Here is a 20,405-nt window from a genome sequence, read left to right as displayed (position 1 = left end):
CCTTAACAAGGTGAGTCAACCAAAGGCATTGAATTTAACTAAAGAAAAATACCGAGTGATAAAAGAACATGAATTAATATGAACTACATAAACTAAATGAAAATTAAATGAAAACTTAACATACCGCCCACCAAAATGCATTGCATTTTTTAGTCCTCCGAAAGTGGCAAAGGACAGAGCTTCACCACAGGTCGCTTTAAAGTCCCATTACTAGTGCGAACAGTAACAACTCTCACTATTCCATCTAAACCTGGATGTACCTCAGTTATGCGGCCCATTGACCAATGCAGAGGAGGGGCCAAATCATTGCGAATTAAAACTAAAGTTCCTGGTGAAAGATTACCACTGGATTTATGCCACTTAGCACGTTGGTGCAACGTATGCAAGTACTCACCAGACCAACGACGCCAAAAATCTTGGTGCATTTTTTGAAGCATTTGCCAACGATCCAATTGACGAACGGGAAGTGAGGTGACATCCAATTCAGGAGGAACACTCAGAGGTTCCAGGGTCAGGAAATGACCCGGGGTTAGAGCAGTCATATCATTGGGATCATTACTAAAGGGTGTAAGAGGTCGCGAGTTAAGAAATGCTTCAATCTGAACCAATACAGTATTTAGCTCCTCATAGGTCAAACACTGCATACCAATGACTCTGTATAAATGAGTTTTTACAGATTTCACTCCGGCCTCCCACAATCCTCCAAAGTGGGGCGCAGAGGGAGGGGTTAAAATGCCATGTAATACCTTCAGATGCGGCGGATTTTAACATAAAATTATTTAACTGCTTGGATGCACCAATAAAGTTGCTACCACAATCGCTGTACAAATGTTGGCAGTGACCTCGGCGAGCTACAAATCGTCTCAAAGCAGCTAAGAAAGCTTCCGTAGACAGACTGGATACCAATTCTAAATGCAAAGCTTTAGTCGCAAAGCAAACAAACAAACATAAATAGGCCTTACTGGTACGACAGCCGCGGTAACGAGACATCATGACATTGAATGGACCAGCATAATCAACGCCGGTATGAAGAAAAGGTTCATAGGAGGTTGAATTGACTGAGGCCTACATCTAAAGCATCTAACACATTTACCAAGAATACGACGAATAACGGCTTTAGATGACAATATCCAAAATTGCTGTGTAATAAGAAACTGAACACTCTGCACACCAGCATGAAAATACTTTAAATGAAAAAAAATAACTACAAGCCTTGTAAACTCGTGATTACTGGGTAGGAGAGCGGGATAGTTATTGTTAAAACTTAAAGAATGTTTTAATCTACTACCGACACGTAGTATCCCAGCACTATCTAGGAAAACATTCAATTTTCTAAACGCTTTCGAAGGTATTTTATTTCCTTGAATTAACATTATATCCGAGGAAAAGGTTTGCGACTGAACATGTCTAACCAAAAGCATTAATGCATTGTGGAGTTCTACCAAAGTAAGGTTACCCTCATATTTTTTGCGGGGCAATGAAATATTATGCTTATAGCGAAGAATATAGGCCATAATGCGTTTCAGTTTGTCGAGCGACGAGGACCTTGAAATAAGATTATCCAGAAAACCCTTCGAAGAAAAAATTGAGAGACATGTTTTCTTTTCTTCAGGTAAATCATGTGAAGTTGAAGGAGTGTTTATGAAGGGGATCCAGTTGCGAGTTGAGCTAATTAAAAAACTAGGACCCGCCCACCAAAGCGAACTATTACATAACTCCATAGGGAGCAAACCTCTAGAACCGAGGTCGGCTGGATTATTCTCAGATGAAACATGATGCCAACAAGATAAAGGTAATCTTTCTTGGATAAAAGAAACGCGGTTGCTAACAAAAGTACTCCACCGATGCGGAGAAGCTTTAATCCAAGAAAGTGCTATTGTAGAATCACTCCAGGCGTATATTTTATTGATAACAAAAGATGTTTTATAAATATCGTAAACATGTGATAGCAAACGAGACAATAGCACGGCCGCACAAAGTTCTAGACGTGGTATAGAAAGTGTCTTTAGTGGTGCAACTTTTGATTTTGCACAACTAAAACGAGTGGTTGCCTGACCGTTAGGTAGTAAACTACAAAAATAAATAACGGCACAGTAACCCTTTTCGGAGCTATCACAGAAACCATGTAGTTCCAAAGTTTCAACAGGAGAATAAGGAAATAGTAGGCGAGGAATTTTGAGGCTAGAAAGGGTTGAAATATCTCTAACATATTGTTTCCAAAGATTAAGAATATCATTTGGCGGCGTTGCATCCCAATCCAACTTTAAATTCCACAAACGCTGAATTAAAAACTTGACGAGAAACGTTAAAGGTGAAAGAAAGCCCATTGGGTCAAAAATTTTTGCCAAATTAGATAACAATAGGCGTTTAGTACAACCCCTATCCACAGAGTTAACGAAAAATTGAAACATGTCAGAGGAATGGTTCCAATAAAGACCTAAGACTTTTAGCGGACTTTCTGAATCAAAATTCAGAGAAATGTCCTCATTATACAAATAAGAAGGGGGTAAATCAGCTAGCAAGCGAGGATCATTGCTACACCACTTTCGAAGTTCGAACCCTCCTTTCTGCAGCATCAGTACTAAGTCTTTTTGAAGTTTTCTAGAATCTTCAATTGTTGATGAACCTCCAGTTAGATCATCAACATAGCATGAATTTAAAATAATTTGCGAGGCCTCAGGAAAATTATCCTTTTCCTCTTCAGCCAGAACAAACAATGACTTGATAGCCAAATAAGGCGCGCATGTTAGTCCATACGTTACCGTGAGAAGGCGGTAATCAGCTATAGGTTGATCTTTAAAAAAGCGCCAAACAATTCTCTGATAATCAGTGTGGGCAGGGTTAACGATAATTTGCCGAAACATTTGACGAATATCCGCTAGGAAAACAAATCGATGAATTCTAAAACCAAGAAGCAACGCAAAAATGTCAGCTTGCAATTTCGGGCCAGACAGAAGATGATCATTAAGTGACATACCATCTGATGATTTGGCAGAGGCATTGAATACGACACGAAGCTTAGTAGTGGGACTTGAATCCTTTAAAACACAGTGATGTGGAATATAGAATGACTTTTTTGGGATTACATCGGAAGATACTAATTCCATATGGTTCTGATCTAAATATTCCTTTATAAAAGCAGCATAATCTGCATAAAGCTTCGGATTTTGCTGTAACCTGCGTTCTAACGATAAGAAATTGCGAAGAGCTAATTCTCTACTTCCATAAAAAATAGGCTCATCACCTCGGAAGGGCAAGGAAACCACAAATAGGCCATCCCGATTGCGATACGTAGTTTTACGAAAAATATTTTCGCATTTCTCGTCCTCAGGAGATAAAACTTTGACATGTGGTACTTCTTCAACTTCCCAAAACTTCTGCAAAGTATCATTAACTGATGCCTGATAACAGAGAAGCGATTGTGTAGCGATAGGTGAAGAGTTGGAAACCGTTTTACCCATCAATATAAAACCAAAAACAGTGTTAATTCCCACTGGCTCATTATAGTCACCGGTAAGTCTACCCTCCAGTAAAATATAGGGAAACAATGGAGCACCTATCAATAGATCAATAGAGCTAGGAGTATCATAGAAAGGGTCAGCCAAGGACGCGCTGCGTAAATGAGGCCAGTTTGTGGTAGAAATAGGATGACTAGGTAATAGCCCGCAAATTTTTGGAAGAACTGCAGCTTCCAAATCAAAATTGGGAGTGAATTTATTACAAGGTCGAATCTTGGTAAATACACTTCTTGCACAGTTTTGTACATGAGCTTCTCCAATACCTTGAACGGAGCAAGGCGTCTTATAGGAAGTAAGTCCAAGACGTTTAACACAATTTTGTGAGATAAAGTGAAGTTGCGAGCCAGAATCAAGCAATATTCTAATTTTCTGAAATGTTCCTGACCCATCTAACATATCTATAAGAGCCGTAGAAAGCAGCACATTACTAGAATTATAATTGTTAAGGCTACTCGCTACCAGATGCGAAGAATTGGTAGACCTGGAGTCCGCCTGAGAGCTAGATGATTGATCATTGTGGATGGAGCTGGTTGATGAGAGTGCGGGTGGTGTAGTACTGCTGCTTTGTTTTTGTCTACATTTATGACAAACATGCGGCGATTTACATTCTTTGACAGAATGACTACTACTTAGGCAATTTAAACACATTTTCAGCGATTTTACAAGTTGGTATCTATCATTAGGAGTTTTTGTTAAAAAGATAGGACAACGATAAACAGAATGTGCTGTTTTACAAATAGCACAACTGCTAGATTTAGATTGCTCAGTGCCTAGAAGAGCAACCTTGGAATTTGAGAAGCGATCCTCTCTCTTAAGTGATTTTTTATCTTTTTCATGAAGGGCTGAGCAAACATTGTCGAGAGCGGCACAACGCTTATGTAGATAGGTTGTAAGCTGTTGAAATGATGGAGTAGTATGTGAATCATATTGCAATTCGAATTCAGTAGCAATAGAAACATGTAAGCGTTTAAGCAACATCTGAACCAAAATGAAATCCCATGAAGCTACAGGAAAGTTAAGATTTCCTAATGCAGCAAGATTATCAGAAAATGTATTCAAAAGTTGTCTTAACTCGGCAGGATTCTCAGTTGTGAGTTTGGTGGTATTTTCGATAGCTGCCCAGTGTGTGGCTGCAACTAAACGAGGGTTTTCATATCGCTTAACTAGCATTTCATAAGCGGTTGTGTAATTGACATCTGTCATCGGTAACTTCTGAATCAAGGTCAGAGGCTGACCACGTAAGAAACTCAAAAGATAATTAAATTTTTCTATGTTACGCAAAGTACTGTTATTATGAATCAAAGCATCAAACATATCTTTAAACGTGGCAAACTGTGTAATATTTCCAGAAAAGGATGGAATCTCTAATTTTGGCAGTGTTACATGGGACTGATTACTAGATGATGAAGACGAAGTATTTGTAGTCAATGATTCTCCAAACAGCTCAAAATAAATCGATTTAATATACCAAAAATCTTTTTCAAATGAGCTTCGTACCGCGTCTTGTTCGGTGAATTGATCCTCATCATCTAGAATGCAACTAATGACAACGTTATGCTGCTTGAAAAACTCAGTTCTAATTGATTCCAAAATATCATAACTCAATTTAAAGATTATGTGTTGGGAAGTGTCTTCTTTAGCACTTCTCGATATATTAAGAATATCCGATAGACGATTAAATTCAGTTTGTCTAAGAACTTTGGCTCTTTTCAGTTTATCGGACATCCTACTATATCCGAAAAAAAAACGAAGAAAACAGAAGAAATTAAATTAATTTAGAAGAAAATTTCAAGGCAAGAAACGGAGTCTCAAGACCGACTTTAGACCGACTATAAAAAAACAAGAATGATGTTGCGTATACAGTACAAGCAACAATTAAAAAACTCCAATGAATGAACTTGTGACACCCTGTTAAAACCAATATAAAAATGAAACCTATTGGAAAAAAAGATGTGCACTGTTTACCTTTAGATATAATCCTGCAAAAGAATTCAACTTGAAAAACGACCTGTGTTGATTTAAACGATAATTCATAAATTCTTGTTAAGAAAATGCGATGAAATGTTTGCGATCGATATTTAAACTATCTGCAAACCAACTAAAGATGAAATGAATAATGCAATGTATTTTTGAAATTGAAAAAGAGAAGAAAATTGATCAACTAATTAATTGTACTTTTTAAGCCTATATGATTGAATTAACTGGGCGGTTTATTCTATAAAATTATAAGTTAATTTTCAAAAGGCCAAAGTGTGAATAGCAAAAATGCGGTTCGAAGTGACCAAAAATAATGTTGACTAATTGCGCTGGGTTCAAATAAAAAAAATAAAATAAAAAAGTTAGTTAACTCACGATGAAAAAAAATGTAATTTAGTGGACTGTAAAAACTTAATGAAATTAACTAAAAAACTTGGAAAACGCTGTTGTGAGACCTTACCTTCTATTATCGGTGGCCGAGATGATTATCTACACTTTCACGCTAGCGATTTTCCGGTGTTGAGTCGCGACTCTAAACTGTTTGACGATTAGAGCTCGAATGTGTCGCACACTGTTTAAGGCCTCAAAACGAGGTGTTGAAATTCAACAAAAAATATAAATTATTTAAACAAATGAAATACTTCCTTAACAAGGTGAGTCAACCAAAGGCATTAAATTTAACTAAAGAAAAATACCGAGTGATAAAAGAACATGAATTAATATGAACTACATAAACTAAATGAAAATTAAATGAAAACTTAACAAAAATGTCCATGTTGCAAAAAATATATTAGGTTGATTAACTCATTCTAGGACTCACCAAGCAGTCAAATTTTACTAAAATTCTTTGCACTTAATAATGTAATCACTGGAAAACTTTTAGCAGTAATTAGTCACTGTATCCCTAGATATTTAGTTTTATACGGGAGCAACAAATTAACACATCTACTCTAATGCAGACTCTCACACCTAATCGCTATATAGTTTTTTTTTAAAATCAATTATCGATTATCTAAATTTAGCTTACAATTTTATTTGTTAAAACACTAAGAAAAAAAAATCATCAATGGATATGAAATCATATCAAATTAAATGGAACAGGCTTTAAATCCTCTTGGAAGTAGTTTATATTTATATCCTTTAAGGGTCTATAAGATCGGTTGCACAATAGACTCAGAGGCAGTAAATTCACATAAAACGAGGTTCCAAGGCCGGACTTTAAAATACTAACATGATGAAACAGTAATATGAATAGGCTCTGCTAAAAGCTGTTTTAAATCAAAAGTTTTACACAATTAAATTATTTGAGTTGCATGATTGTTATTTAGTTTGGATACATCTAAATATTAAAATCACCGAGATAAGTTATATTATAATCGGAGTGGAGTACGTGAGATTGTTACATACAACGTACTTAAAACGGCTCTTATAAAATCTATGAAAAACACCATTAATACCTAATGGAAAATTTTCATTTTTGAACTGCATGTTTGGCAAAGTACGCCGTACAATATGATCGGAAAAGCAAGTTAGTTTGAATCCAATTGGGTACTGTTTTAATGTGTTTTAGTTCATACAATAAACTCATGAATGCTACGTTGTTAATAATTATTTATCGTAAATAAATTCCGGTGGGTCATTCTTAGACAGACGATTTTCTTGAACTCTGGTTTAATATTTTGTTTTCTTGTGACAAAAAAATATATAAGTCATGTAGTATTCTCATGTAGTAGTCTCATGTAGTATCTGTAAAAAATTAAGTATTAAAAAATTAGTATCTGTAAAAAATCATTCTGAGTGTGCAAACTTAAGTGAGCTTGAGGTACGAATAATGAGTCAACAAAATAAGTGTTGCTCTTGCAAAAATTGTAAGAGACAATATACTTCGACAGTGCTATTTTCCCAAACATCAAGTGCTTCTCCTGGAACTGGCAAAAGTAATACCACAGATGTAAATAGCTCCGCACCAGATAAATATTCGCATAGCCGAATTCGGCCCTTCAATAATTTCTGCGACAGGTCGACCAGTCGAAACGCTTAATATTTTGCTTATTTTTGCTGTAAAGACGTCGCTATGTTGCCAAACTTAAAACTAAATCTTTAATATATATAAAGCGCTTGTATTAATATGCAAATTCTAAAAAAATCTATTGTGTAAGCGTTCTGATTATTTTGTGCGGAGCTATTTACATCTGTGGTAATACCAATGGGTCCATGGTATTTACCGTAGTAATGGAATTGAAAGGTGAAATAAGTGGCTTAAGAAGTGAAGTGTCAACTAAGAAGCAATTCCTTGCATTTTTTAACTCTTTATATGAAGAACAAAAACAAGCAAATAAAGTTATGGGGAAGATGATGGAGGAAATAAGAAGAAGAAAATCAAACTTCGTAGTGACTTAACGTTGTTGCAAAACAAAAAATACGAAAAGTCGCTTTTAATTAATGACACATTTGAAATTGGAGATAATCCTGATGTTATAAAGAAAAAGGCTTTTCAAGTAATTAAATTTATAAGTCCAGATTTTTCGAAGAGTATTGTAAAGGAGTGACCTGTCATACCCAAAAAAAAATCACCACTAGCAAGTGTGCTTTTTAAATCCAGGGCTGTAATGCAGGATTTATATAAAATTCGAAGGGAAAAGGGGGATTTAAATACAACTGGCTGTGGAATCACTCAAAAAATGAAGCGTGTTTTTGTTAATGAAGAACTTAATAAAAACACGTACCCGTTGTTTAAAGAGGCCAAGCAACTTCGTCAAAAGGAGTAGCTTGGTGTTCATAAAGAGCACCGATGGAGATCACGCCATTAAAATAAAGGATAGTGCTCATGTGAAAACAACCCTGGAAAGTGCTAACAGAGGTTAGAAATAAAAATCAGTGTAATGTGCTATAATTTAAGGCCTGCAAATATTCTCAACAACATGGCAGGTAACACTAAAATTGTAAGAATTGGAAATCTAAATGTAAGATCATTGGTTGCTCATTTTCCTTATATACGTGATGTCACAATTGATCATAATTTTGACATATTTTGTATAACTGAGACTTGGTTAGAGCCTGACATACCTACAAATCTTAATAATATAAAAAATTATAAAATGTTTCGCTAAGAGCGTATAAATAGGGCATAAACAGAATCAATTGGGCAATTCCACTCCAGTTTATCAGTGGTTACTCCGGTTTTTGATTATGTAATATTGGTAACAGGTGACGTAAATGTCAATTACCTAAACCTCGGTAATCCTTTAAGCGATTGTTATAGCTCCTATAATTTAAAAGCAGTAATTAATGAGCCAACAAGGATTACTGAAACGACAGCCACTTTACTGGATCCAATACCGGTTAGCGATTCATCTCTCGTTATTTGTTATGGTGTTATAAATACAGATATAATTTCAGATCATAGCCTTACTTATTGTCAACTTAAGGTTGCTGTTGGGTGGGTACAAATACTTTACACTTTTAAATGTTTTAAACAATTTAACACAGTTATTTTTTATACAGATAAGCAGAACGTAGATTTGAAAAACATATTAAATTCGGAATACTAATCACAAAATTACCTTTTTAACTGAAAATTTAATGAACATTTTTAATTTTCACGCGCCTGTAGAAACTGTAGGACTCACCAGACCGGCAGCTCCTTGGCTTACGGATACTTTGAAACATATTTTTAAAATAGCGTGATATTGCTTTTAATAAATTTAAACCAAACAAAACCACAACTAATTGGAAGAGCTATAAAAAGCTTCTGAACTTTGCCCTAGCATCTGTAAAGCGAGAAAAAGCGGCTTATCTGAAATACCTGAATAATCGGGATACCATAACTATATGGAAACGTTTAAAGATAGCTGGAGTTATGACAGGGTCAAAGCCTGTAGAGCTGCAAGACCCTGACAAGATAAATTACAATTTTTTTTTTATCAATATTTAAACAAAATGGAGCTGACCGGGTTTCATAGAATTTTTTTTGAGTCAAATAGACATTTTTCACTTCTTTTGACATTTCGTTACCTACTCAGGCAGAGATACACAAAAGAATTGACGAGTTAAAGTCAAATGTGCCGGGTATTGATGACATTACACTTTTTATGGTAAAGGTTAGCATCCCTATTCTATTGGATCATTTTACTCATATAATTAATGTTTGCGTTGAGGAGGGATGTATTCCCTCAGTTTGGAAGACTGCTGTTATTTTTACCTAAAGTAACTTCACCATCTCGAAGCGATTTAAGACCTGTGAGTCTCTTGCCTGTTTTGAGTAAGCTTTTTGAGAAAGTGGTGTACAGACAAATATTTTCTTTTGTTGATAGTGTCAATTTGCTGCCTTCCACTCAGTCAGGTTTTCGTCCCGGTTTTAGTACAAGCACTTTATGAATTTAAATAACTTCAGCCATGGATAAAAAGCTGGCTACTATTATATACTAGTCTTATATACTAGTCTTACTCGATTATTTAAAAGCGTTCGATTGTGTTGATCATAATCTTATGTGTGCTAAATTAAAAAACTTCGTATTTTCGGAGAGAGTGGTTTGCTTTTTAAAATCCTACTTATGTGGTAAGCAGCAGGTTGTACGTACACAGGTGGGAATATCGGCAATGGGCACTGTAAAATCTGGAGTCCCACAGAGCTCCATTTTGGGACCTCTGTTATTTCTATTATACACCTTTGATATGAATAAAACAACTAGATACTCAAATACAGTCTCATGCCGATGACACACATGTGTTACACACCTTTAATCCTAAATATTATAATGAAACAGAAACTGAAATAAACAGTGACTTATTCAACATTTGTCAACAAGTATAGTAGAAAGCATGGACCGAGGATAAATACTAATAAAACCAAGGTCTTCCTCTTTACATCAAGCCCCGACTCAGAGCTTCTCAGGGGATACATTCATATTGACATGGACGATCAGCAGCTTGTGTCTACTCGAACATAGCTAAAAATTTGAGAATTTTATGTGACACAAGGCTTAGGTTTGAGGATCGTATTTCAACACTGAGTAAAAAGACATATGTAAGTTTAAAAGTTTTATACACAAACAAATATATTTTGGACTTTAAAGTGCGTAAAAAAGTATGTGAAACATATATTTTTTATCAAAATTGTCTTACTGTTAAACTCTCTTTTACCCATGTCTTACTCAGGTTGAAAAAATTAGGCCTCAAAGGATGCAAAATAACTGTTATCGATTTATTTATGGGCTCAAGAAATTTGACGATATTTCATCAAAGATACAACAGTGTATTACAGAAAAAAAAATTTTAGAATGATTGTTGATGTTTATTATTAAATTATTTGATTAAGTTAAGGGTGGCTTCTGGCGAAAACACGAGAGTGGTGTGGGTAAACCTTACTAAATATGTATTTATAAGCGCCACCTGCTTTACTACCCTCGTGCAATGATACCCTTAAAATCTTGCCTAAATATGGCCCCAAACCGAAAGCAGGAAATATCTCTAGATAATTTAAACCACACCTAATTTAGGTCCGCAAAAGGAAGTATTAAAAAGTAATCCGTAAATTCAACTTTAGTATATTGACAAATAAACTAACCTCTAATTATCAAAGTTCCAAATGTGAATGTGTAAAATGCTAAATAAAGAAATGGGTATTATCATATGAAATTTAAAAGTTTTAAAGTCCACTAGAGTTTATAAAAGCAATTTATAAAAGATAAATTAAATAATAACAACCGGCGGTTTATGGTTAAATAAATAGGGTACAACTTATACTATACCTCGCATATACATATATACTCAGTTCCCAACAAAGATTATAGCAACAAGGTGCCTCAAAAATTAAAGTAAACTAGTAAATACATATGCGATAAATTATTCAATTAGTACTAACTATGGCGAAAATAATGTGTGTGGCTTTGTTTTAGACTTCTAAATGGTTACATTATTCTGCGATACCTGTGGTCCTTGTTCTCGCCCTGGTTGATGACTAGACGGCCATGGGGCTCATCTGGTGTGTCTCAGGGAGGACAGTGTCTTCTGTGGTAGTTGGACAAAGTGATCAGTCAGTACTACACTCTGTGATGGATTTCAGGATATCCAGAAGAACAGTAACACAGAAAACCTTAAAAACTCTTTAGTCTGTTTCTTTAAAACTGCCCTCAATAAAACTTAAAGAGGTCTTGAGAAGAAAATCAATATTTGGGTTTGACAGTTACTTTGTTTACTATTTTATTGAAATGACTCACTACACTTTTCCTACAATAAAATTATGTGAAAAGAAAGAGCAGCAAATTCTGCTCAACTGACTATTGCAGACATCACACATAATAAAGTCTCATTCTAACTTTCAGATCGACATTGGCCAAGGCAACCGAACGAAATCAGACACCTGTACAACCTCACAATGCAAGATCAAGGTACCAACAATATCAACCTAGTCAAGACTATGCTTTAATATGAACTTGATTCCTAATAAGTAGTTTCTGCTATAAAACAAAATATATATCTATCCATTAATGTCTATATTCTGTTCTGATATATTTATACATAATTTTGCATATATCAAAATTTTATATTTATTGAAACCTATACAATTATGGTTGATTTTTCTATGGAGATTACCCTTTCTTATAAGCCCAAACCCTGTTTGCTTTCGACTTTTATAACCACTAATCTAAGACTTTTGATAAATGAAAGAAGCTTTATTAAATTATATTAAAATATTTCAAATTTGAATACATTGAGTTAAAGTGTTATGCTCACAAAAAAAAACTGTAACAAGTGGAATTGGCTGAATGTCGAGAATTTAAGTATCTTCTTTTAATGTTTATTTATAAATCTTAGATACAAACTTGTCTTTATATTTGAGACCTAAATTAATATTTAGGGATGAGACCCATTAGCGCTCTTTGAGAGTTAGAAACAAGTTAACTATGCCACAACATGCTACTGCATTGTTTCAGAGAAGTTTTTCGTTTACAGCTGTGTTATTATTTAATAGTTTTTATAATTATTTTCATATTTCTAATTCTACCTCAATACCCCGAAAAAATATAAAGAATATGTTATTGTTTCATCAAAATGTATAGTTACTTTTTTTTTCGGTTGAACTAAGATTACAGTTTTATATTGCACATTATGAAATTCCTTGTTCAACTTTTAGTGGGTTGTAGTAATAATTATATGTATAGGAGGACGTATTAGATTTTTTTTTCTTATAGACATTTAATAAATGCGTGTATAATTTACGGGTTAATTTAAGAGTAGCAGTATAGTGACTAAAAAAGCTAGAATTTGCCCTTTAAGATTTAATAATGTCATAGTGTTATTAATTCTTAATAAAGACATTGTTAATGTGCCAATTCCATTTCACTATAAGCTTTCTTGGAAGTACGAAATGGCTTTATGGTAGGTTAACTTAATCTTTAGCTCTAGAAGACGATGGACTCCTTTATTCAAAGAATTCATTTCTCTTAAGTTTATTTTTAAGAGTTTTGATTTAATTTTTGTCATAGTAATATTAGATAAATAAATATACACTCACTCCATTAACAGTTTTCACATCCATAACCGCGTAAGCATGCGTAGCCACCAATCCGCTCCTTTCAGCATCTGACTCCGATAATTCCCCAGTAGCTACAGAAACTAATACATCACCATTAGCCATTCGGGTCTCGAGGGTTTTAAAGAGGGTATCCTTATTAAAATCCGGTTCTTCCAGACGGATTCCTACACGTTCCGGGATCCAGCCTGTTAGTGCATGCAGATCAATATTCTAAGAGAAGGAGGTTAATTTGGTAGAAAAGAAAATTTCACTACAGATGAAGAAACTATTTCGCTATCAGTAATAGTTTTTGAGTTAAACTATATTACTATACTATTAATAATATACATTTTAAGCTTAGAATTTTATTAGAAAAGAAATGAACAAAATCATACTTACACTATTGCTTCCAGGAAAGTCATACCCTCCCATAACTTTCATATAAGCTTTTTCCAAAAGTGAAATCCAAAATTCGTTTTTATTACTGGAATACGAGCACAATAATCTGCCGTGTCTATCTATTGGTAAATGATCATCTATTATCACTTTCCTGGGGATGCCATTTATGTGTAGCTTTATCATATATTTACCTAAATTAATTAACCACTAATAATAATTTAAACCATTCAATTAAAATTCTTACCAAAAGGATTATACAAAGGCCTTCGATCCTTACTCTGAGGATAAATAATAGACGTAACCAATTTTCTGCCGAATTTCGCTTCATAATGCGCACTAACAGCCAAACTTGCCACAAAACTACAGTCTGATATGACAGTTTGTTTGATATTTAAGTAGTTTGGAACAGAACCGTGAACTATACAGGGCTCAGAACAGATGTCTTGCGGCCTGACGAATTTGTACAGGTCCTTTCTTTGTTTGGGAGCTAAAGCTAATTGGCCATCTTTATCAGTAAAAGGTATTGAGTATTGAAATCTAAAATTTATTGTGTTTTTAATTTGCTTTTTAAATGTGGAACTTACTTACCTTTCATTTAGGTCAATACTCATAAAAGGCACATAATCTCTACCATTGATCCGTGAAGTATGTAGGAGTACAGCTTTTTCGTTGTCACTGTATGTTTCTTGACCAGACACCTAAGGATTCGATTAAAAAATTATAAATTTTTATTAGTTAACAGGCAATTTTTTTTTAAATAATTACTTCATATAAGAACATTTCTTATATCTTTATTTATTTGGAGAAACGGGCCACTCAACACAGAGGCGCAGTTGCCCAATTTTTGATTGGCACAACGTGTATACAAAGAAAATTCAATAGTCTTAGCATTAAGAGATAAGACCATATCATAAGAGAAGTGTTACCAAGCGTCTTACCTAAACTACAAAGATTTAATTTTTTCTTTATATATGTGGAAATTTAAATAATAAATATCAAATTGTAGCTGACTAATTTTGTTGGATTCTCTAAGGCAACGAATAAAAGAACGAAAGATGAACGTAGAGAGTAGTTTGATTGTGATCTCGGAATTCTAAAAGTTTGTATGAGTTTTATCAAAAGCACTACCACAAAATATACAGCCTCATGTAAAAAATTTAATAAAAAAGAAAAAAGGGTGCATGTTTGGTCGGACTAGGGCATCATAAGACTTACAATACTTACGAGGATGTAACAGTAAAATAAAGAAAATTTAACAAAAAAACTTTTCATAACATTTACAGAACAACTAACGTATATAAACAAAGCATTCAATAAATTAGCACCATCTATGAATAAAGAAATAAACTAATCAAATAAAATACATTCCAGAACCAAACAAATCATTTAAGTGTTTAATCTCATAAAGTCCTGGAAAAGATAGCGAGGGTAGTTCATCTTTAGTTTTAATTAAGTGGCTTTTTAATGAATTATTAGTTTAAAAAGCCGGGGTAAAGAGAGAAAAGAAGCGCGATAGTTGTGACGAGATTGGTTCAAAATAAGTAAAGGACCTAAAAGTATTAAGAGAGTTTATTTGTTGCTGGGTTAAATTAAAATAATTTTTACATACTTTTTAATACATTTTATATATAAGTCTAAGAGGGAAGAAGTTATTAACTGCTAATTGCTGAATGGTAAGTGGGATGATGAATTATATTGTATAATTTTATCTATTGCGGATTGTTTACAATATATTTCAAAGGATATCTTACTATTTTTTCTCATAAGAAACAAATCTAAAAATAGTAAATTCATTGTTCTGTTCCCTTTGATTGTAACCTTAATTTTGGAGTGAAGAGAGTTGACATAATTATGGAAATTTGTAACCTCTACCTCACTGCCATGCCAAATCACACAGGTATAATCCACATACCGCTTAAAAAAGATGATGTTATTTTTAAAATTACTACTAATCTTTTTTTCTTATTAAGAAATACTTCACTAAGAAATAGCAATATAAGCAAGAACCCATTCTTACTGTTTAAAAAAAAAAAGGTTGTTAAATTGGAAAAAATTTTGATCTAACACAGTAGAAAGAAGTAAATGTAGATTTTCTACTAAGAGTCAAATAAATAAATAAATTCTTTATTTGACTACTTCGTAAAAAATTACAATTGTAGCAGGTCAAAAATGCGCAAATCACAGTGCTTATTGGTAAAAATACATGACAGACTTGTAATTTTTTACATTATACTTACACTATTTTACACATTACACTTACCAAGACACATTTTATCAAAATGCAAGTTGACTAAAATAGATCTGATCTACATGAAGAAAAAAATATACATATTTAAGATGTCACAATTCGAACACTTTTTCACCACTATTAAGCGCTCCCATGTACTCCCGAGTAGAGTAGAAGGCATTTCCTGTGAGATAAAGCTTGACAGTGTTTTTAAATTTTTCATAGGTTTTTACATTTGTTGGTAAAGTGCTATATAATGCAATATTTGGTGACTTCTTTCTTGATAATTCAAGTCTATTTATACCTATGTGCCCGCAGAAGCGATGCAGAGCTTGTTAGATACTGATGATAGTCCGAGTTGGATTTATACTTATTTTTATGTATAAAGCTTAATTGGAGATAAATGTACAAGCAGGGTATAGTTAAGATCCCTAAATCTATAAAAAGTGGCCCGCAGTGGTCTCGGTATCCCGCCCCGCTCATTATTCTCACCATCTTTTTTTGCAATACAAAGATATCTAATGCTTTAGCTGAGTTGCCCCAAAGTTCCAGTCCATATCGTATGTGAGAATCAAAAATAACTGTCCAAAATATTTTTTAAATTTCATACTACAAAGCTACCCCTGGACAGTTTTTTCTTCAAAACAGATATGTGTGTGCGCCAACTCAATCTATCATCCAAAGTTATCCCAAGGAGTTTGACAGATTTTTCAGATGTCACTTGACTGTTACTTGAGAATATAAGTTGTTGAGTTTTGTCAACATTTAATTTTAGGTTAATATTTGTACACCAGGACTCGCTATCGTCTGCATATTACACGCTTTAATCTGGAAAGATGCCTATACAAATCATTCACATATATGATGAACAACAACGGCCCCAATATTGTGCCTTGAGGCCTGCCGCTAGTAATGTTACTGTAGAATGTTTTCCAACAAAATCTACATATTGCTCGCGACCTGACATATAAGATGCGAACAAATTCCAAGGACAACCCCTTATATTGTAAGGGTTTAACAAGTAAATTATGGGAGATGCAGTCGAACGCCTTACTGAGGTCACACAAAGTTATTCCAACATGTTTCCCCTCTTCAAGGTCCTCGACCACATCTGCCACAACATGTAGAACTGCTTTAACAGTAGATTGGCCAGTTCTAAAACCAAATTGTCCCTCAACTTTTGTTTTTTTGAAGGAGTCTGGAAAGATTTCAGAGCCAACACACAAATTAAACAGGTATGTCAGTGGTTTGACAAGAAATGCTTTACAAGACTTTATGATTTTGCTGCTTATATTATAGACATGGAATGAGTTAATTTCATACAATCAATAGCTAGACGAACATCATCCTCTATTACTGGCTCTGAAATAAGTTCCTCAGGGAAGCTTTTTGACTAAGACAAGAAAATCAGCTGGTGGAATGCCTTTGGAATGAATAGTACTGATTGCGACACCTAGTGTCGGTTAATGACCTTGTAAAAAAATAAGAACTCCTAGATGCATGGTGTTAGTGGTTCTTCGTTTTGAATTTCTAAGCAATTGATTGATATCAGGTTGTCTTTCTCTCTCTCTCTCTCTCTCTCTCTCTGGCTAAAGTGATTTTTGTATCTGTCTGTCCTTCATTCAGGATCAACTTTTTCGGTATAGGCATTTTCAATACCGGGTTGTTGTTGCAATTGTTTTTTCTGTTATTTGAATACTTTGCCTTTTGGGATTAGATTGATGTCCTTACTTGCTGCAACGTAAATCTAAATGGGGTAACGTTGTATTTTTCATTCTTGTAAAACTGGGCCTGCGTGGGATTATCCACCGAAGATGTACCCAGAAATTGCGTTTTGGCTTTCTTTCCAAATGGTATGGTTAACAGGCTAACAAGTTCCTATTTCTCGAGGTTAGGATTGGAACCTCATGACAACACTAGCCATCTAATGTGAAAAATTACTTTAATACACTTTAGAAACGATCCTCCAACATCTTGTAATTCCTTTTCTTTGTAAAACGTTATCTCATGGTTTTAAAGGCCGTCATTTTTTTTTAAGTTTCACATGTTAATTTATAGGGTCTTATGCAGGGCCTTAAGCCGAATATTAAGAGTCTTAAGCGAAGTATTAAGCCTTAAGGGCCATCTCAGGTGCTGTTCCCATTTCCCATAATACATTACCGCTTTATCAGGATTTATTACCTTCTTCATGACGTTATTGATTGGACCTTAGTCAGCTGCTGTCCTTAAATTTGCACAATGGGTTACCAGGTCAAACCAGATAAAAAGAATGTGTAAGCAATGTCATGATTTCCGATTTGTTATTGTTATTTGGATTTTGGGATTAGTTATATTGGCTTATTTATATCATTTATTAGCTCCTTCTTTATTAATTGTTGTCTAGTGTCTAAGGCAAATAGTAACGATTTAAAACTTTAGGGTTATAATCCACATAAAAATACCTTCAAAATAAGGTATCACTCGACCCACCGTTCCATTTAAAATTTTGGGAGCCCTTGTCACCCCCGCTAGGGCTTTGCCCTCAGGGGGGCGAAACTAGCAAAAAAATGTTTCCCCCTTGAATCAAAAATTGAAGGGTCCGAGGATTTTTTCGCAAATGTTCTGAGGGACCCAAAATAGGCTCTGTTTCGTTTTCAAATGGCCACCCTGTATAAGCAACAACACTAAAAAGTATATTTATTTTATTTGATTTAGTACATACATATTGTACAGTCTACTGTGCGGTAGGTTGCTGACTTTGACCAAAGAGTAGTTACATACTACCGGGTTGCGGGTTATTGATTTTTTAAAATGTTTTATAACTTTGGTGCATAGAGTTTTGATTTCAGAGGTTGTACTTTTAATAATAAACTGTCTTATAATTTTTACAACAATGATTTATTTAAGTAAAAGATCAAACATCGAATACTGACCAGTATTCACAGATTTTTTTTATAATATAGTGTTGTTAATTGAGGCTTATTTTGTGTTTTACTATGTGTTATATTTTTTATATCCTTTTGTTTATATGAGAACTAATTTGCCAGTTAAAGGTTTTAAAGGTTCTCTCAACTGCACTTTAAATAAACACATCAAACTGGATGGCGCCCACAATTTAAAAGGTAAGCATGTCTAGAATAATTCATGCCAACCCACTACTAATTAATGTTCTCCAGACTGATAAGCTGCCGTTAGCATATGTGCCACTCTATTAAAGACTTTCAACATCAGTTAATTTTTATTAAAAGCAAAAATCTAATAAAGAGTGGTAACAGGATATAAGCTGGGCTGTATCTGGAATGTGACCATTTTGAATACTTTTAGCAAAATTCACTGAATTTCTTACTGACTATGGGGCTTTAAAAATTGAAACATTTCTAAAAACTTTATTAAGTCAAAATAATAAGTACAACAAAGGAAACTACAGGTCTAATTGGTATTTTAGTTTTATGGACTTTTGACAAACCATACAATAAGGGGGTTTTGGGGTTCGTGGGACACAGTTTTTTGTTTAAAATATTCTAAGATTGCCAAGGTCATGTCTAAGACTTTTTAGTTTGTTAAAGAATGAATCTGTATGATCTCTTTGAGCCCTTCAAAGTTATTAGCTTTTCTATTCTACCTACACTAGTTCTTGTTCTGCATCACAAAGAAACGAAATTTGGTAAAAATGTTAGCACTGTTGAATAAACCATATCTTTAGTAGGTAGTTCTTCCTTGAAATAAGGTTTTTCCGAAAGAGGCGGATAGGTGAAGCTTGATTAGCATTATTTAAATCGAAAAATTCATCCATTACCACAAAGATGGCTACGTTTTATAATCGGGAATAACACAAAATCTACAGCATCACGTAAAACTTTTAATTTAAAAAAAAAAGTTGGGTGTAAGGATTGGCGTTATGTGATTTAAGCAGAAATTAGAATAAATCAAATTAACACTATATAAATAATGCAGTTAATGTTGGAGTATTGTTTTTTATTAAAAACTGGTAATCAAAATGAGAATCTGCTATATTTTTAGCTGGAAGTAGGAGCCTGCATGGGTGCGTTGGTGTTACATTCTTTTGAGGAGTCACTCCATCCTTTTTGTGCAGTATCATGAGTGTCAAACCAAGTCGTCAAGGTAAATAATTGGTCGTTTTTCATCCCTCTCTTATCTTATAGCCGTTAAATATTTATCACACCATTCGCGTAATTGTTAAGACTCCACTATTGTTTGCGTTTATTAATCGTCATATGCTTAAACCTATTTTAGGCAAAATATTCCTTAAGCTAAAACAGGTATATAATATATACACATATTTAAATTTTTTGCCATTTATCGGTATATCTTTGAGTGTATAGGTTTTTTTATAGCTCTTAGACAAATTCTTTCAAAATCAAAATCCTTGACAGTATCAATATATTTAAGCTTATAGGTCAAAAGCTGCAGGTACATAACAATTTTTCTTGAAAAGATAAAATCAAAAAGTCAATAAAAAGCCTATTTTTATTGGAATACTCAGAAAATGTATTTAAGTCGTTTTGCAACTTGACCAAATCCGAAGTGTTCCAAATAGTTATATATACTTTTAAATCGTCTGCATATAAAGTATGTTCAGTTTATGAAAAGCGCTGGCTCACATCAATTAAGATAATAATAAAGAATAAGATGCCCAGGTATGAGCTTTGAGGTACTTCTGATATAACACCCGCATGTTTAGACAAATTGATATGTCCTTAAGATAGCTTTTCACAAGTCTAAGGAGTGATCACCAAAATTCTCAAGCTTTGTTAGCAAAGGCAGTTGA

The 20,405-nt window shown here is 33.9% G+C and overlaps 1 protein-coding gene across 1 annotated transcript in view; it reads right to left on the bottom strand.

Annotated features, from left to right (window-relative positions):
* LOC126737527 (calpain-7-like) overlaps window positions 1–20,405 on the bottom strand; it is a 56,002-nt gene that overhangs the window by 19,324 nt on the left and 16,273 nt on the right. Inside the window, exons 4-7 of the mRNA XM_050442450.1 lie at window positions 13,999–14,108; window positions 13,655–13,947; window positions 13,411–13,601; window positions 13,012–13,242 (exon numbers count right to left, since the gene is read on the bottom strand). Coding sequence (XP_050298407.1) covers window positions 13,012–13,242; window positions 13,411–13,601; window positions 13,655–13,947; window positions 13,999–14,108 — 825 coding nt within the window. The remainder of the gene's footprint in view (window positions 1–13,011; window positions 13,243–13,410; window positions 13,602–13,654; window positions 13,948–13,998; window positions 14,109–20,405) is intronic.

Source organism: Anthonomus grandis, chromosome 6 (genome assembly GCF_022605725.1).
Source record: "Anthonomus grandis grandis chromosome 6, icAntGran1.3, whole genome shotgun sequence".
Lineage (NCBI taxonomy): Eukaryota > Metazoa > Arthropoda > Insecta > Coleoptera > Curculionidae > Anthonomus > Anthonomus grandis.
The sequence above is the reverse complement of the archived record's forward strand: the minus strand, read 5'-3'. Positions and strand labels throughout refer to the sequence as shown.